This window comes from Hypanus sabinus, chromosome 5, assembly GCF_030144855.1.
Source record: "Hypanus sabinus isolate sHypSab1 chromosome 5, sHypSab1.hap1, whole genome shotgun sequence".
In the NCBI taxonomy this organism is placed as follows: domain Eukaryota; kingdom Metazoa; phylum Chordata; class Chondrichthyes; order Myliobatiformes; family Dasyatidae; genus Hypanus; species Hypanus sabinus.
In genome coordinates this window covers 145,300,151-145,315,004 of record NC_082710.1, presented here as the reverse complement: position 1 = coordinate 145,315,004, position 14,854 = coordinate 145,300,151, and the positions used below count along the sequence as shown (strand labels likewise).

Below are 14,854 nucleotides of genomic sequence, written 5' to 3'. Positions count from 1 at the left end.
TTAACCTGGGTATTCAATGTCAACAAATGTCTGACACACACTAGTATTGGCACAGCAAAGGTTAAAGCGGTTAAAAGATGAATTCTGGTTCAGTCTTAAGCTCCCTGAACCTGCCCAGTGGGGTATCTGGTTAGGTGTTGTGTGGAATGAATTGGAGTCAATGCTGGCTTTGTATTCTGGACTGGCATTAACAAGTTCAGTTGATTATTAACTTACCCTGTATGCATTCAGGAGTTTTTAAATTTATTTCACTGTGAAACAAGAGTGGACTGTATCTGCACCATACGTCTCTAACTTTATGACTCTGAGAATGAATGAGACCCTGGTTCATCAGTCTTAGTGCCTGCACGTTGAGTCCTGAACATCGGGAGAAACCCCGCAAAGGGCAGGAAGTTCAAAAACACTGGCAAACATTTAATGAAAACCAAGTAATGTTTTGAAACTACACAAAGGCATTTGCTGTCTTTGGAAGGTCAGGAAAAATCAATCGGGATTTGAGCAGTAGAAGATATTAATAAAATTGTGCTGTGGAACATGTTAACAAAAACTTGCTTTCAGGGAAAGAACCCATTTCAACTTATGTTCACCAATGTAGGTGCCTCTTGGCTTTTACAGGCTTAGTTGAGGATGTTGCTTCCTTAAGGTTGTCATAGCCGAGGGTGGTAATGGGGATAAGCTCCCACTACCTATTAAATGGTGTGCAACTCAAATAGCCTCCGACAACCAAGTCCAACTCCTGGCCTTCACATACTAAGCCCAGTGCAACCATTTCTACTGACAGAAGAAGGGGCAAAGATGGGTTATTGGTGCCTTGAAACTTCTCTTGGGGCAGCTGTGGTTGGCAGCTCATCCAGGAGAAGGGAAATTGTGATCTCAAACCTCCGCCGCCTTGCAGCTGTACCCACACATGGGGCAGGCTTCAGGAATAATCCCCCCAAAAAAGTCCAGAGCTGGAGTCCCTAAGGCAGGCCTACACTGAGTTCAACGCCGACTGGTAACTCCTGCAATGCTGGTGGTGCCAAACTGTATCGGTGTCTGCCGTTCCTCTGGGTTCATCAGCTGCATGGAGAGGGAGGCTTGCTGCATGGGCAACAGCTTGCTCTCCATCTCATACTGTCCTGGCCTGCATCCTGCCTACTTCAAAGCAATGGCTAAGTTCCTGAGTAAATAGTCAGCATTGGAGACTCATTAATACAGAGTTCTGAGTTTGATTCCCAAGAAGGAAACTGGGGAACTTAAACTTAAGTATTTAAACAAATTGGGAATTTGAAACATTTTTAAAAAGCTGCTTCAGTTTTGCAGCAATTATAAGATCTCTTGGCTGTTGTAGAAACCCATCTGATTTACAGACTGAGTCCAGATGAAGGGTCATGGGCTGAAAAGTCACCTGTCCATTTCTCTCCATAGATGCTGCCTGACCTACTGAGTTCCTCCAGTACTTTGTGTTCTGCATTTGATTCACCAGTATCCTCCGGGGAAGGAAATGCTGCATCCTTACCTAGTGACCAAGACCCAACAATGTCAACTCATAGCCTCCTCAGCTCAGGAGTAATTGTGGATGGGTAATAAATGTTGGCACTTACAGTGACAGCTTCAACTTTGAATCCCTCCAGCGGTCGGGGTCGACCGTGGACGTGTGTCCTAGCTGTCTAAATGAGGGGGTTGGACTATGAGGAGAGATTGAGTCACCTGGGACTGTACTTGCTGGAATTCAGAAAAATGAGAGGAGATCTTATAGAAACATATAAAATTATGAAAGGGATAGATAAGATAGAGGCAGGAAAGTTGTTTCCACTGGTAGCACTAGTGGACATAGTCCCAGGATTTGGGGGAGTAAATTTAGGATGGAGATGAGGAGGAACTGCTTTTCCCAGAGGGTGGTGAATCTGTGGAATTCTCTGCCCAATGAAGCAGTGGAGTTTACCTCAGTAAATATATTTAAGACAAGGTTGGATAGATTTTTGCGTAGCAGGGGAATTAAGAGCTATGGGGAAAAGGCAGGTAGGTGGAGATGAGTCCATGGCCAGATCAGCCATGATCTTATTGAATGGCGGAGCAGGCAGAACAGGCTAGATGGCTTACTCCTGCTCCTATTCCTTATGCTTTTTAAAATATTTTTAATTCCCAACGTTTAAATACTTAAGTTTAAATTCCCCAACTTCCCTGCTGGGAATCAAACTCATATGTCCATATTAGTAGGTCTCCAATGCCGACTATTCACTCAGTAACTTAACTATTGCTTTCAAGAAGGCACAATCCATCACCAAGGACCCTCATCATCAGGTCTTACTGGTGGTACAGGAGCCTGGAGACCCACAGGGACAGGGTCTTCCCCTCCACTATCATATTTCTGAATAGTCTATGATGTTGTGAACACGACTTTGTTATTCCTTTTTTTTTGCTCTATTTATTTTTAATCTATAGTGATTTTATGTCCTTGTACTGCTGCCACAAAGCAACAAATTTCATGGCTTAGAAGTCAGTGATAATAAACCTGATTCTGATTCTGAAGTTTAAGAGCATCTCATTGGAAAGTTTCAACAGATAACATTTCTGAGGTTTCAATTTCAATACTGTGAACTTTAAAGTAGACAGATATTGGTACGTACCTCCACAAATCTCACCAGTCTCATCGTCAATGCAGTCTTCATCATTGCATTCACAAAACTTCCCATGAATGAACCTGTCATTCCCAGAATTATTGCAGATGCAGGACCCACAGTGACAAGTGCCTATAAAACGTCAGCAGCATAATTGTTGCATTAAGTTCCATTGCCTCTCACAGATTGTTAAATCAAACACAATTTGTTTAATTATATTTTAAAAATAGCAATTTTGAACCCCAGTGCACACTCCCAATAGGGCCTCCTCTCTGGGTCGTCTCACAGCTGTAAAAAATGATCTGTTGTTTTGTCACTGACTCCAACTCACACCTAGACAACAAGGCAAACCTTTTCAGACTAAGAGCTGGGGGAGGATGGGGATGGGTTTAAGGAGAATCTGGATTAGAGGGAGGTCTTGATGTAGGAGATGGAGGGGATATGAAGCAGAAACACTGGCCTGAATAACCACTCATTGCATGGCTTCAATCCCACGCAACTGATTCAAACAACAATTAGGATGTTCTCTGTGTGACTGGGGCCATCCTTGAAACATCAACAGACACATTTAAACAGAATATGATCAGCAATTCATCAGCTAGGAGGTTTCTGTGCATAAAACGACTGCTTCATTCTCCATGCTGCAAAGTGTTTGGAAACACCACAACCTGCAACCATCTTCCAAATCCCACACTGACCCGCTTGGTAAAAGTACTATTGGTCCACCATCCTGAATCCCTGGAATTCCTTCTGAACAGCATCAAGGAAGAACCTCCACCAGGTGGACTGCAGTGGTTCAAGAGAGTAAGTCCTTAACAGCCTCAGGGTAACAACAAGTGGGCAAAAACTACTAGACTTGTCAGGAATGTCCACATGCAGTAAAAAGTTAAAAATGTCAACAAAATATGGATGAAAACTGTTGGTTTCTTTCCCTTGACATTTCATCAGCTTAAACTCAAGCTCAAGTCCACTGAACAATGTTACTGAAAGAACAAGCAAAGGTCAGAGCCTATGATCAGTCTGGCCTTGGCTGTTTGCTGAAATGTTATGTTTTTCATTAGAATGTACATTAAATCTTCATGACTGAAAATAAAGTTCTGCAATTCCTGGCTCAGTTATTGGTGTCAAATAGTGTGGCTGAAGCCTAAGCAGAAACATTGTTAAAATCTTAACCGTCTCAGAAATGCGAAGGGCTAGTTATCCTCTTTCTAAAATTCATAGAACATAGAATAGTACAGGCCCTTTGGCCCACGATATTGCGTTGACACTTTAACCTATTCTAAGATCAATATAACCCTTCCCTCCTTCCGAGCCCTTCATCTTTTTTCATCCATGTGTCCACTAAGAGTCTCTTAAACATCCTGGATGTATCTGCCTCTACCACCACCCCTGGCATTTCATACCACCCACCCACCACACCCCATGTAAAAAAAACTGTCTCTAATACCCCTCCTATACTCCAATAACCTTAAAATTACATCCCCTCATATTAGCCATTTCCATCCTGAGAAACGTCTCTGGCTGTCCACTCTATCTAGGCCTCTTATCATCTTGTACACCTCCACCAAGTCACCTCTCATCCTCCTTCACTCCAAAGAGAAAAACCTTAGCTCGCTCAATCTATCCTCATGAGAGTCGTTCTCTAATCCAGGCCGCATCCTGGTACATGTCTTCTGCACCCTCGTGAAAGCTACAATAGTGGAGTGCCGCAAGAGGTGAATTGCCCTGGAAAAGAAACCTGTAAGGGACACAAAGATTTCCATCCGAGTATAGATTATTCATCAGAGAAGGTGCTATTAGTCCAACATCTGATGTACCAAGGTGTGTAGGGTACTGGAAGCAATTATGACAGAAAGCATGCTTGACAGAATCTCTGAGGAGCAGGTATTCTGCTGGAAATTTCCATTGAGTGTATTTACATGGAGCGCTGACACAAGAAAGCAGCATCCATCATCAAAGACTCCCAGCATCCAGGCCTTTCCCTCTTCTCACTACTACCATCAGCAAGTACTGAAGCCTTAAATGAACACCACTAGATTCAGGGCCAGCTATCATCCTACAATGGCCAGGCTCCTGAACTGGCATGGATAATTTCATTCACCACTACTCTGAACTGACCCTATGAGCTACAGATTCACTTTTAAGGACTCATTACAACTTAATTTTTTATTTACACAGTTTGACTTCTTTTGCACATTGGTTGTTTGTAGGTCTTTGCCTGTCTATCTATATTTATTTCATAAATTCCACTGCTGGAAATAATTCTGAAAATGTGTAGCTGGGGTGGTTGATGGTTGGGTTGCATTGTTCTCTGGTATTGGTAACTTACTTGCGAATGTTTTGTCACCATAAAAGAAGACACCATCAGTGCATTATTAATTGTGGTGTCCTCCAAATGCTTGGCCTTTTTATACTTATCAATCAGCTGATTGATCATCATTATGGAAATCAATTGTGATGCAGGGAAGTCTCGTCACTGATTGGTTGCAAGGCAAACTTTGTGTGTTGTGATCTGGAATTTTGCTCGCATTGGTTCGTACATAGGGTTAAAGTCTACTTGTCTGTTTTACAGAATTGTTCAAGGGAAAACCTGCTTTTCATATGGATGATTGTTGCAAAATGATTTAAATATAATATCTCTCACGTGTAAATGCAGCATTTTGTAGAGAGAGAACTGATTTGTTTTGAAGCCATCAGATCATTTCAATGCAAATCACAAAAAACTACTTTTGGAAATCTGAAACACCCAGCAGGCCAGGCAGCACCTGAGGGAAGAAAGATAAGAGTTAATAACGTTTCAGATTTTATTTTCTTCCAGAAAACTTGGCTTCCCTTACAACAGATCCTGCTCAGGCTGCTGAGTATTGCCAGCTATCTTTTGTTTTTATTTCAGATGTCCAGCATCTGCAATCTTGTTTTGATATTTTCAGTTAACTTTTCAGGTCTGGGACACTTCACCAGATGAATTTATTCTTTCATGTGAAGAAAGGCAGGATGAAGCACATAAGAATAAAGACACTGTCCACACCTGCATGGGAACATATCAGCCCATCGGCACTTCGGCACATTTCATTGCTCTTCGTCTTCGGAATGCTGCATGTTTTGGGATAGTGGCATGCGTCACCCAGCCAGCCGTTGTCACACTTGCATTTTCCACAGTTGCATTTTCCATGACCTAGCACAAGAGAAACAAGGTGATGTTCAACGTTTCTCAGGATCATGAAAGACAAAACACTTACAATCACAAAAAAGAAATAAATTTCATGGATCAGAGACATGTGGAAGGATGTCATTACGATGTTCTAAAACATCTTTTCATTGTTAAGAGTAAATGAGACACACATCTTCCTGATAATAAAGAGGATATTAACTTCATGGTAGTCATCATTTTGTGGTAAAGTCTGACCCACCAAAAGAAATAAAAGACCATAGGTCCATAAGACCATAAGACATAGCAGCAGAATTAGTCTCAAACAAGAGAAAGATGTTGGAAATCCAAGTAACACGCACAAAATGCTGGAGGAACTCAGCAGGCCAGGCAGCATCTACGGAAAAGAGTACAGTCGCCATTTCAGGCCAAGGCCCTTCGGCAGAACTGGAAAAGAAAAGATGAGGAGTAGATTTAAAAGGTGGTGGGGGGAGAGAAATACAAGGTGATAGGTCAAACCTGAAGGGGGAGGGATGAAGTAAAGAGCTGGGAATTAGTCTGCTTGGCCATTTCATCATGGGTGATCCATTTTCCCTCTCAACCCCTTTCTCCTGCCTTCTCCCCATAACATTTCATGTCCTGACTAATCAAGAAACACCAACCTCCATGTCAACTACACTCAATGACTTGACGTCCATAGCCACCTGTGGCAACGAATTTTCACAGATTCATCACCCTCTAGAAGAGAAACTCTTCCTCGTCACTGTTCGAAATTGCTGCCCCTCTATTCTGAGGCTGTGCCCTCTGGTGCTAGATTCCCACACTATAGGAAACATCTCTCCACATCCACTCTATCTAGGTCTTTCAACATACAATAGGTTTCAATGAGATATCCCCTCATTTTTCTAGATTCCATCAAACACGCCTCATACGATAACCCTTTCATTCCCAGAATTATTCTCCATAATCTCCTCTCCAATGTCAGCACATCTTTTTTTATATAAGGGACCCAAAACTGCTGACAATACTCCAAGTGAGACCTCATTCGTGTGTTATAAAGCTTCGGCATCGTATTCCCGTCCTTTCGAAGTGAGTGGTAACATTGCAAATTGCAGTCCTCACCACCAACTCAACCTGCAAGTTAATCTTTAGGAGTCCTGCACAAGGACTCCCAAGTTCACTTGCACCTTGGAATTTTTGATTTTCTCCCTGTTTAGAAAAAAAGAATCTACACTATTTTCTAAAGCCTTGTAATTCTTTAGTAACTGTCAATCTCAGGAGATTCCAGAAGGCCTTACAGGTTTAGAAGCACAGGCAGTCCCAGGTGAAATAAGAGAACTATTCCTGAGTCTATAAGTTGACTTCTCTGTGAGTCAGAAATATCTATTTCTATAGGTACCCACAGAGTATTGCTCTACATACATGTTCCAAAATTCTCTCATTACATGGCAACATTAGCAATAATTAAACTGATGGAATATACGCCACATCCAGTCATTAATAACTACCATGAAATGTTTTGTTTTTTTTTCTCTCCCAGCTCAAGCTTGAGGTATGAGCATAGCCAGCAACACTCATTTCTCAATTGCTAGGAACTTTTGGACTATTGTATCATAACTTTCTGGAGGTTTACATAAATATTGCTGTGTAGGCCTAATTGTTTAATGCTGTGGTGTAGTGACTTTGACGTGATACCAGCTGTAGATATTACTGTTGGGACAATATATACCCCGTTCAGCTTGCGTAGTTTTTTTCAATTTCCTCTTTTAATTCGGTATATTTCTGGTGTTTTTCACTTATTGATTTCTGCATGTTCTGCGTGTTTGGATCACTGTATCTATTAAGAAAGCTGTCCTTGCTTGTTTATCCTGTAATATTATCTCCAGATGGTTATTATGGATTGCTCTATCTGTAATGCTGGGTCAGTTATAATATAATCTGTAGGACTCAGACTCTCAGACTAGATCAGGCTTGCATTTATAGTATGGTATGGTATCTTCTATGAGTTTGCATGTTAAAAGCAGATTTTGGTGAATGGTGTGTGCCACTTGACTGTGCCTGTGTAAGAAATCAGATCGAGTTAAACTGCTGCAGGATCACATAATGAGTTGGATTCTTTCTGGTTGCTCTGGGCATTCTCTGCATTTACCATCTTGGATTTGTTGGGTCTTTTGTTATGTATGTTTGAATCTTTTTGCGTTAACCACCTGGTCCTGTATTGTCATAAGGAACTCCTCCGTTTCTGGGCGAAGGTCTCCAGCTCTGAGATAGGGGCTTGATGTTTCCTTGCTGGCATCTAGTCTGATTAGATCGTGGGCATGTCTTCCATGGAGGGTCATGCTCTTCCATCAGTTACCTTTTTCTTCTGTAGTTATAATTTCTTCATGTTTCTGTTTTGTGATTTCATTTAAGTTTAGTGATGTGTACTTCTTATCAGAATGCCATCTGCTTGGGTGGAGTGCTGAGTCCGGCTTTTGTTGATGAAAATATATCCTTTGAAGTGTTGGAATCGATTTTTTCAATACTTTGCATAAGATTATTAGTTGAATTAATGCAAGACTAAAATCATAGTTTCTTTCTTACTGACATAATTTGCATTTTTAACGATTTGTGTCTTTAACAAGCTCATATGATTTTTCACAGTATGTGGCAGTTCGTCTCCGCTTACTGGCAGGAGGCTGTATAGCAGTTATATGTACCTTTCATTTAGCCATTCATTGGCTAAGTATTAACACATAACCCACGTGCAATGATTGTGCAACCATAGATTGGTTTATTCTTATCTAAGGAATTTCTGTTATCTGGATTTACAAAGGAGACAGATTTTTCAAAGGTGCCATCCTTTTATTGAACCTAGTGAATCTCTGCTTTGCTTCTCAGCTCCTCACTCAGTTTCAAATGTTCTGCATCTTTGTTTAAACCTTAAAATAAATGATTGTGAAGAATCAATGGATCGAAGTTTCTTGCTCATTCCTGAACTCCTAAAAGAACGCAGAGATAAAAAATAACCGAGAAATGACAGAGGTTTGACCTATCGTGTAAATTATTTTTCATTGTAAAGTTTCCAGCTCAGTTTCGGACCAATATATTATGCCAGAAGAATATGTTAATATGGGTAAAGCAAAAATGTTTATTGCTTTTGTTATATTTTTACTATTGAGCTCTGCTTGGCAGATTTTCTTAAGCCTTGAAGTAAATTCTGTCTAAAGTTTTCCCTTTATCACACGAGGATCTATTTTCTTTGCTTGTTCAGATCCCAGATACTCATATGTTTCATATTCATCCTTCAGTTATATTGCATCCTGCTGATCTGTTTTATATTCTACTAGCTCTATTGCACCTTTCTTTATGTTTGATATTCTGAATTTATCTAATCCAAAGTTCATGTTTATATCTTTAGAAAATAATTTTCTTACTTGAATTAATTCCTTCAGCTTTACTTTCACTATTATTATTATTACTGCAAGCCTGAAATGCTTTAAAATGGTTGGGAGAATTTCATAAAGTCAGATTTCTGTAAATCAAGTTCAGGTTCAAATTTATTGCCATGAGCAATAAATGCCACAAAATCAGCTTTTTTGCAGCAGCAGCACAGCACATTACAAACACATCAAACATAAATTAAATAAATGCACACTAACATGCACTCACTGGCCACTTTATTAGCCAGCTCCTGTACGTAACATAGGGGCCACTGAGTGTACGTCCGTGGTCTTCTGTGCTGTAACTCGACCATTTCAAGGTTCGATGTGTTGTGCATTCGATATCTTCTGATCACTGCTGTTGTAACATATGGTAATTTAAGTCACTGTCACCTACATGTCAGCTTGAATCAGGCTGACCATTCTCCTCTGACCTCTCTCACCCACAGACCGCTGCTCACTGGATGGTCTTTGTTTATTGCACCATTCTCTGTAAACTCTAGAGACCATTATGCGTGAAAATCCCAGGAGATCAGCAGTTTCTGGGATACTCAGACCACCCCATCTGGCACCAACAATCATTCCACAACCAAAGTCACTTAGATCACATTTCTTCCTCATTCTGATGTTTGGTCTGAACAACAACTGAATCTCTTGACCATGGCTGCATGCTTTATGCACTGAGTTGCTGAGACATGATTGGCTGATTTTACATTTTCATTAACAAGTAGGTATACTAATGCACCTTATTAAATGGCCACTTAACGTAAATTATACATAACTTATGCAACAAGATAAACAAAATTAATTATAAGGACATCCGTGTAAGATGTGTAAAACATAGTCTGAAGTAGTGTGAAGGTTTATCAAATGCATTCAAGAACTAGATGGCAGTAGGGGAGAAGCTGTTATTGAACTCTGAGGCTTGGGTCTTCAGGTTCTTGTATCTTCTGCCTGTTGGCAGCAATGAGAAAAGCACTTGAGGCATATGGTGGGGTCCTTATTGATGGACATAAAGGCATGCTGACCCAGGAAACCACTATAATTTATGTATTCACTATTGCCAGAGATGGATGCTCAACAGGTCTTATCGCCTGCTTCAATGGTGAGTAATGGATCCATATTGGTTATTGTGTGCAGGTCTGGTTGCCCCATTACAAGAAGGAGGTTTAACAGCATACTGCCTGGATTAGGCGGTATGTTCTACAGTATAACGAAAAGTTGGACAAACTTGTATTGATTTCTCAAGCGTGGCAGAGGCTAAGGAGAGTTTGAATTGAATTGACTTTATTCCTTACATCTTTCACGTACATGAGGAGTAAAAATATTTACGTTACATCTCCATCTAAATCTGCAATGTGCAACCATAGTAATTTATAATAAATAGAACAGTCAATGTAACATAGAGTACACTCAAAATCGGTGTGAGTTCATCAGTCTGATGGCCTGGTGGAAGGAGCTGTCCCGGAGCCTGTTGGTCCTGTCTTTTATGCTGCGGTACTGTTTCCCAGATGGTAGCAGCTGGAATAGATTGCGGTTAGGGTGACTTGGGTCCCCATTGATCCTACGGGCCCTTCTTACACATCCGTCCTTGTAAATGTCCTGAGTCATGGGAAGTTCACATCTACCGATGTGCTGGGCTGTCCGCACCACTCTATGTGGAGTCCTGCGATTAAGGGAGGTACAGTTCCCACACCAGGTAGTGATGCAGCCAGTCAGGATGCTCTCAATTGGGCCCCTGTAAAAAGTTCTTAGGATTTGGGGGCCCACACCATATTTCCTCAACTGTCTGAGGTGAAAAAGGTGCTGTTGTGCCTTTTTCACCACACATCTGGTGTGTACAGACCACGTGAGGTTCTAGGTGATGTGGATGCTGAAGAACTTAAAGCTGTTTACCCTCTCAACACCAGATCCATTGGTGTCAAAAGGGGTTAGCCCATCTTCATTCCTCCTGTAATCCACAACCAGCTCCTTTGTTTTTGCTACGTTGAGGGAGAGGTTGTTTCCTTGACACCACTGTGTCAGAGAGATGACTTCTTCCCTGTAGGCCACCTCGTTATTGTTTGAGATTAGGCCAATCAGTGTAGTGCCATCAGCAAATTTAATTAGCAGATTGGAGCTGTGGGTGGTGACACAGTCATGGATATAGAGGGAGTAAAGGAGGGGGCTTAGGATGCAGCCTTGAGGGGCTCCTGTATTGAGAGTCAGAGGGATGGAGGTGAAGGAGCCCACTCTTACCACCTGCTGGTGAACTGACAGGAAGTCCATGATCCAGCTACACAAGGCAGGGTCAAGGCTGAGGTCTCTGAGACCTGATAGAAGTTTATCAAATTTTGTGAGTCACAGACATTACAGACAGTAAGAATCTTTTCCCAGGGTAGGAACATCTAATGCTAGAGGACATGCATTTAACAGGAGAAGGGAGTAAATTTAAAGGAGATATGCAAGATAGGGAAGTGTTTTACACAGAGTGGTAGGTGTCTCAAATGAGCTATAAGAGATGGTGGTGTACACAATTGATATTTGAGAGGCAATTAGGTAGGCGTGAACATGCAGAGCATTGCTGGATATGGATCACGTACAGGCTGAAGGGACTTAACTGTATCCAGCGTAGTTGTGGCAGGACGAAGGTTGCTGTACTGTGCTGTTTGATGTTCTATGACCTAGGCTTTACAGTCCGACACCCAGGGGAACGACTGCATCCTGCTTTTCCACAAAATCCTGGCCCTCGGATTGTTCCCATGCACTTGTGGATGCGGCCTGGCCGTCAGCTAGGCACTGCTCCTGAGATTCACCACCTCCTGCACAGCTGCCCGTACCCAGCACTGCCGCATCAGCACCAGTTGTAGTTCTGAACTCTCTGGAGTAGCTGTTCCACCTTGAGGGGTGAGGGTCCGCCCTCTGAGGGACAACTGATCAGACCACATTCTCGTCCTTTGCAAAGGGAGCGTTTTTACCACGCAGTGCACTCCAGCACCCAATGAGACTGTGCAGGGCCGGCATCTGGGCCTCCATCCTCAGTGACTCATTGACCTGGGTATCACTGCTCAGTCTGCATTTGTTACCCATCCCCAAATACTCTTGATTCTGTTCCCCTCACTTCCCATAACTATCAAAGAAACATCCTTCTCCATTCTGAAATGTTCCAGGTACAGCAGTATGCAAAAGAGGGGGTTCACAACTGCTCTGCCCTGTGTATGAAGTAGAGCTTCCTGACATCATCCTGAGGGCCTCCCAGCATCAGAGAAAACACTGTCTCTCTCTTGTATCTCTCTCTCAACCCAAATCACCCCTTCAATCGACTGACACGCATCAGTTAGATGCCCCTTAAAAATTACACACTCAAGGGGGTGCAAAGATTCAAAGTACCTTTATTATCAAAGTATGTTTACAGAATACAACTCTGAGATTTATGCTACTGCAGGCAGTCACACAATAAAAAAGCACCATGGAACCCATTCAAGAAAACACCAAACACCCAACGCGCAAGAAAAGAACAAATTTGACAATTGGCAAAAAGCAAGAAAACAACAGATAGAATATGAGACATCAAGCCAGTATTCAGTTTAACTCGGAGTAACCAGAATCCAACATGCAAACACGTCCCCCACGGCCTTGCCGATCAATCCTTGTGACGTGGAGCCCAAGACTCCTGAACGTTCCACCACAGCTAGTGAGGGGGAGAGGAAGACCGATCAAATGTAGTCAGACCGCACCAAACACCCGGCCATTCTCCGCTCTTGTCTTTGTCGACTTCAACCTCGCTTGAGACCTCAGTCGGAGAGAAGCAATAGAGTTGATCATGGCCTCCAGGCCTCTAGGCCGTGCACTCCACTTCCAAACTTCACTGAACTCTCTCGGAGACAGCAAAGCGCCTGATCGCTCAATTGGCCCAAAAACACGTCATCAAAATGTAAATCACAGGTTCCAATCACGCACATCTTAGTAGTATGTGGTAAGCTATGTATACCTGTCTGGACACGCCCCTCTGCTGACGGCTCCTCCCACAGACCCCTGTATAAAGGTGATTGGGGCACTGCTCCTCCCTCAGTCTTCGAGATGACATGCTCCCTTTTCACTGTTAATAAAAGCCTATCGTTCACTTCCAGTCTCCTAGAGTTATTGATGGTGCATCATAGTAGAATCACATTTGAAAGAAGAAGAAGAAGTAAAAGCAGTAGTTTTGTGACAGTCTGCAGGACGTGGCCCTTGGTCACGCTGTTTGCAGGTGCCTCCTTGCATCACATCTGAACCCTCTCACATCCATCATTAACCTGTGGGATCTGGATTGAGGATGGATGCAGATGCCAGTCACTCTAGGTGGGGTCAAACTTCTGCAAAAGGCAAAGGGAAATTTGCCAGATCCCCCATGAAGCTCAGCAATTTTTATTGATAAACCATAGAACGGATCTAATCTGGATGCTTCACGGCTTGGAATGGCAACTGTTCACAGCTGCAGGAAAATACAGAGAGCTGTGAACATAGCCCAGTCTGTGACACAAACCAGCCTCTTCTCGTGCCTCCATCTACACTTCCTGCCACCTTGGAAAAACAGCCAGCATAGTGATCATTGTCTCTTCTTCTCTCGCCTGTCAAGAAGGAGATACAAAAGCCAGAGAGCATGAACCACCAGGCTCAAGGACACTGTTATCAGACTCGCAAATGGATCTCTTGCCTTCTTCAAGATTAATTCCCGATCTCCCAATCTAACCTTGTCATCACTGTTGCATTTTACACTTCCTCTGTAACTGTAAAACTATATTCTGAATTTGGTTTTATTTTTTCAAAATTGGTATACTTATAATAACCATAAGACATTGAGGCAGAACCAGGCCACTCAGCCCATCGAGTCTGCCCTGTCATTGCACCATGGCTGGTTTATTGTCCTTATCAACCCCAATCTCCTGCCAGCTCCCCATAACATTTGATACCCTTACAAACAAAGAACTTATCAACCTCCATCTTAAATATCCCCAATGACCTGGCCTCCCCACAGCCATCTGTGGCAATGAATTCCGCATGTTCACCACACACAGAGACGGATGAACACAATAATCCATCCGGATGGAACGCAAACAAAAGCTTTTCACTGTTTCTTGGTTATACGCGACAACAATAAATCACAAGCCACGAAAGACTGCCCATGCTGTATGTTTGTCTGCCTGAGTTGGCATTTAAACCAACCATTCCCTGCTTCTTTTCCAACATCTGCCCGATCACGTAACAGAATCATTTGGTTTTAGTATTTTTAACCAATAGCACACGAGCAATTAAAATACTTCGCCTTTTGCTGGGAAATTTCAAGTAATAATCACAAAGTAATGAAGAGGCTCAGAAGACTCTTTTTCAAAAAGCAATATTTGATGCATCATTAAGTCTGACAATAAAGATTAGTTGCACTGTGATTATGACGTGCAAATCTTAAACAGATGCATTGTTAGGAATGAATTAAATGTAAAGCTACGGCAATAATTTTAATGCAAACCGATTTCATAATAATCTTTAAAAATTAAATAGTGTAAGAAATGTCACAGAATGTGCAGGGCTCAGTAATATTCCATTATTCTAACTGCTGTATGACATAATTAACAGCCCGAGTATTCTGTAAGCAAATATCAACTGACTGTCTCTCGCATAGCAAATGTAGAGCCCCAGTTCTCTCTGGAGTGATGCCAGAAGTGTCA

General features: G+C 42.2%; 1 protein-coding gene across 2 annotated transcripts in view; it reads right to left on the bottom strand.

Moving 5' to 3' along the window:
• itgbl1 (integrin, beta-like 1) overlaps positions 1-14,854 on the bottom strand; it is a 200,058-nt gene that overhangs the window by 87,204 nt on the left and 98,000 nt on the right. For both annotated transcript variants that reach the window (XM_059970527.1, XM_059970526.1), the window contains 2 exons: positions 5,629-5,775; positions 2,610-2,732 (listed from right to left, as the gene is read on the bottom strand). In XM_059970527.1, the coding sequence (XP_059826510.1) occupies positions 2,610-2,732; positions 5,629-5,775 (270 nt within the window). The remainder of the gene's footprint in view (positions 1-2,609; positions 2,733-5,628; positions 5,776-14,854) is intronic.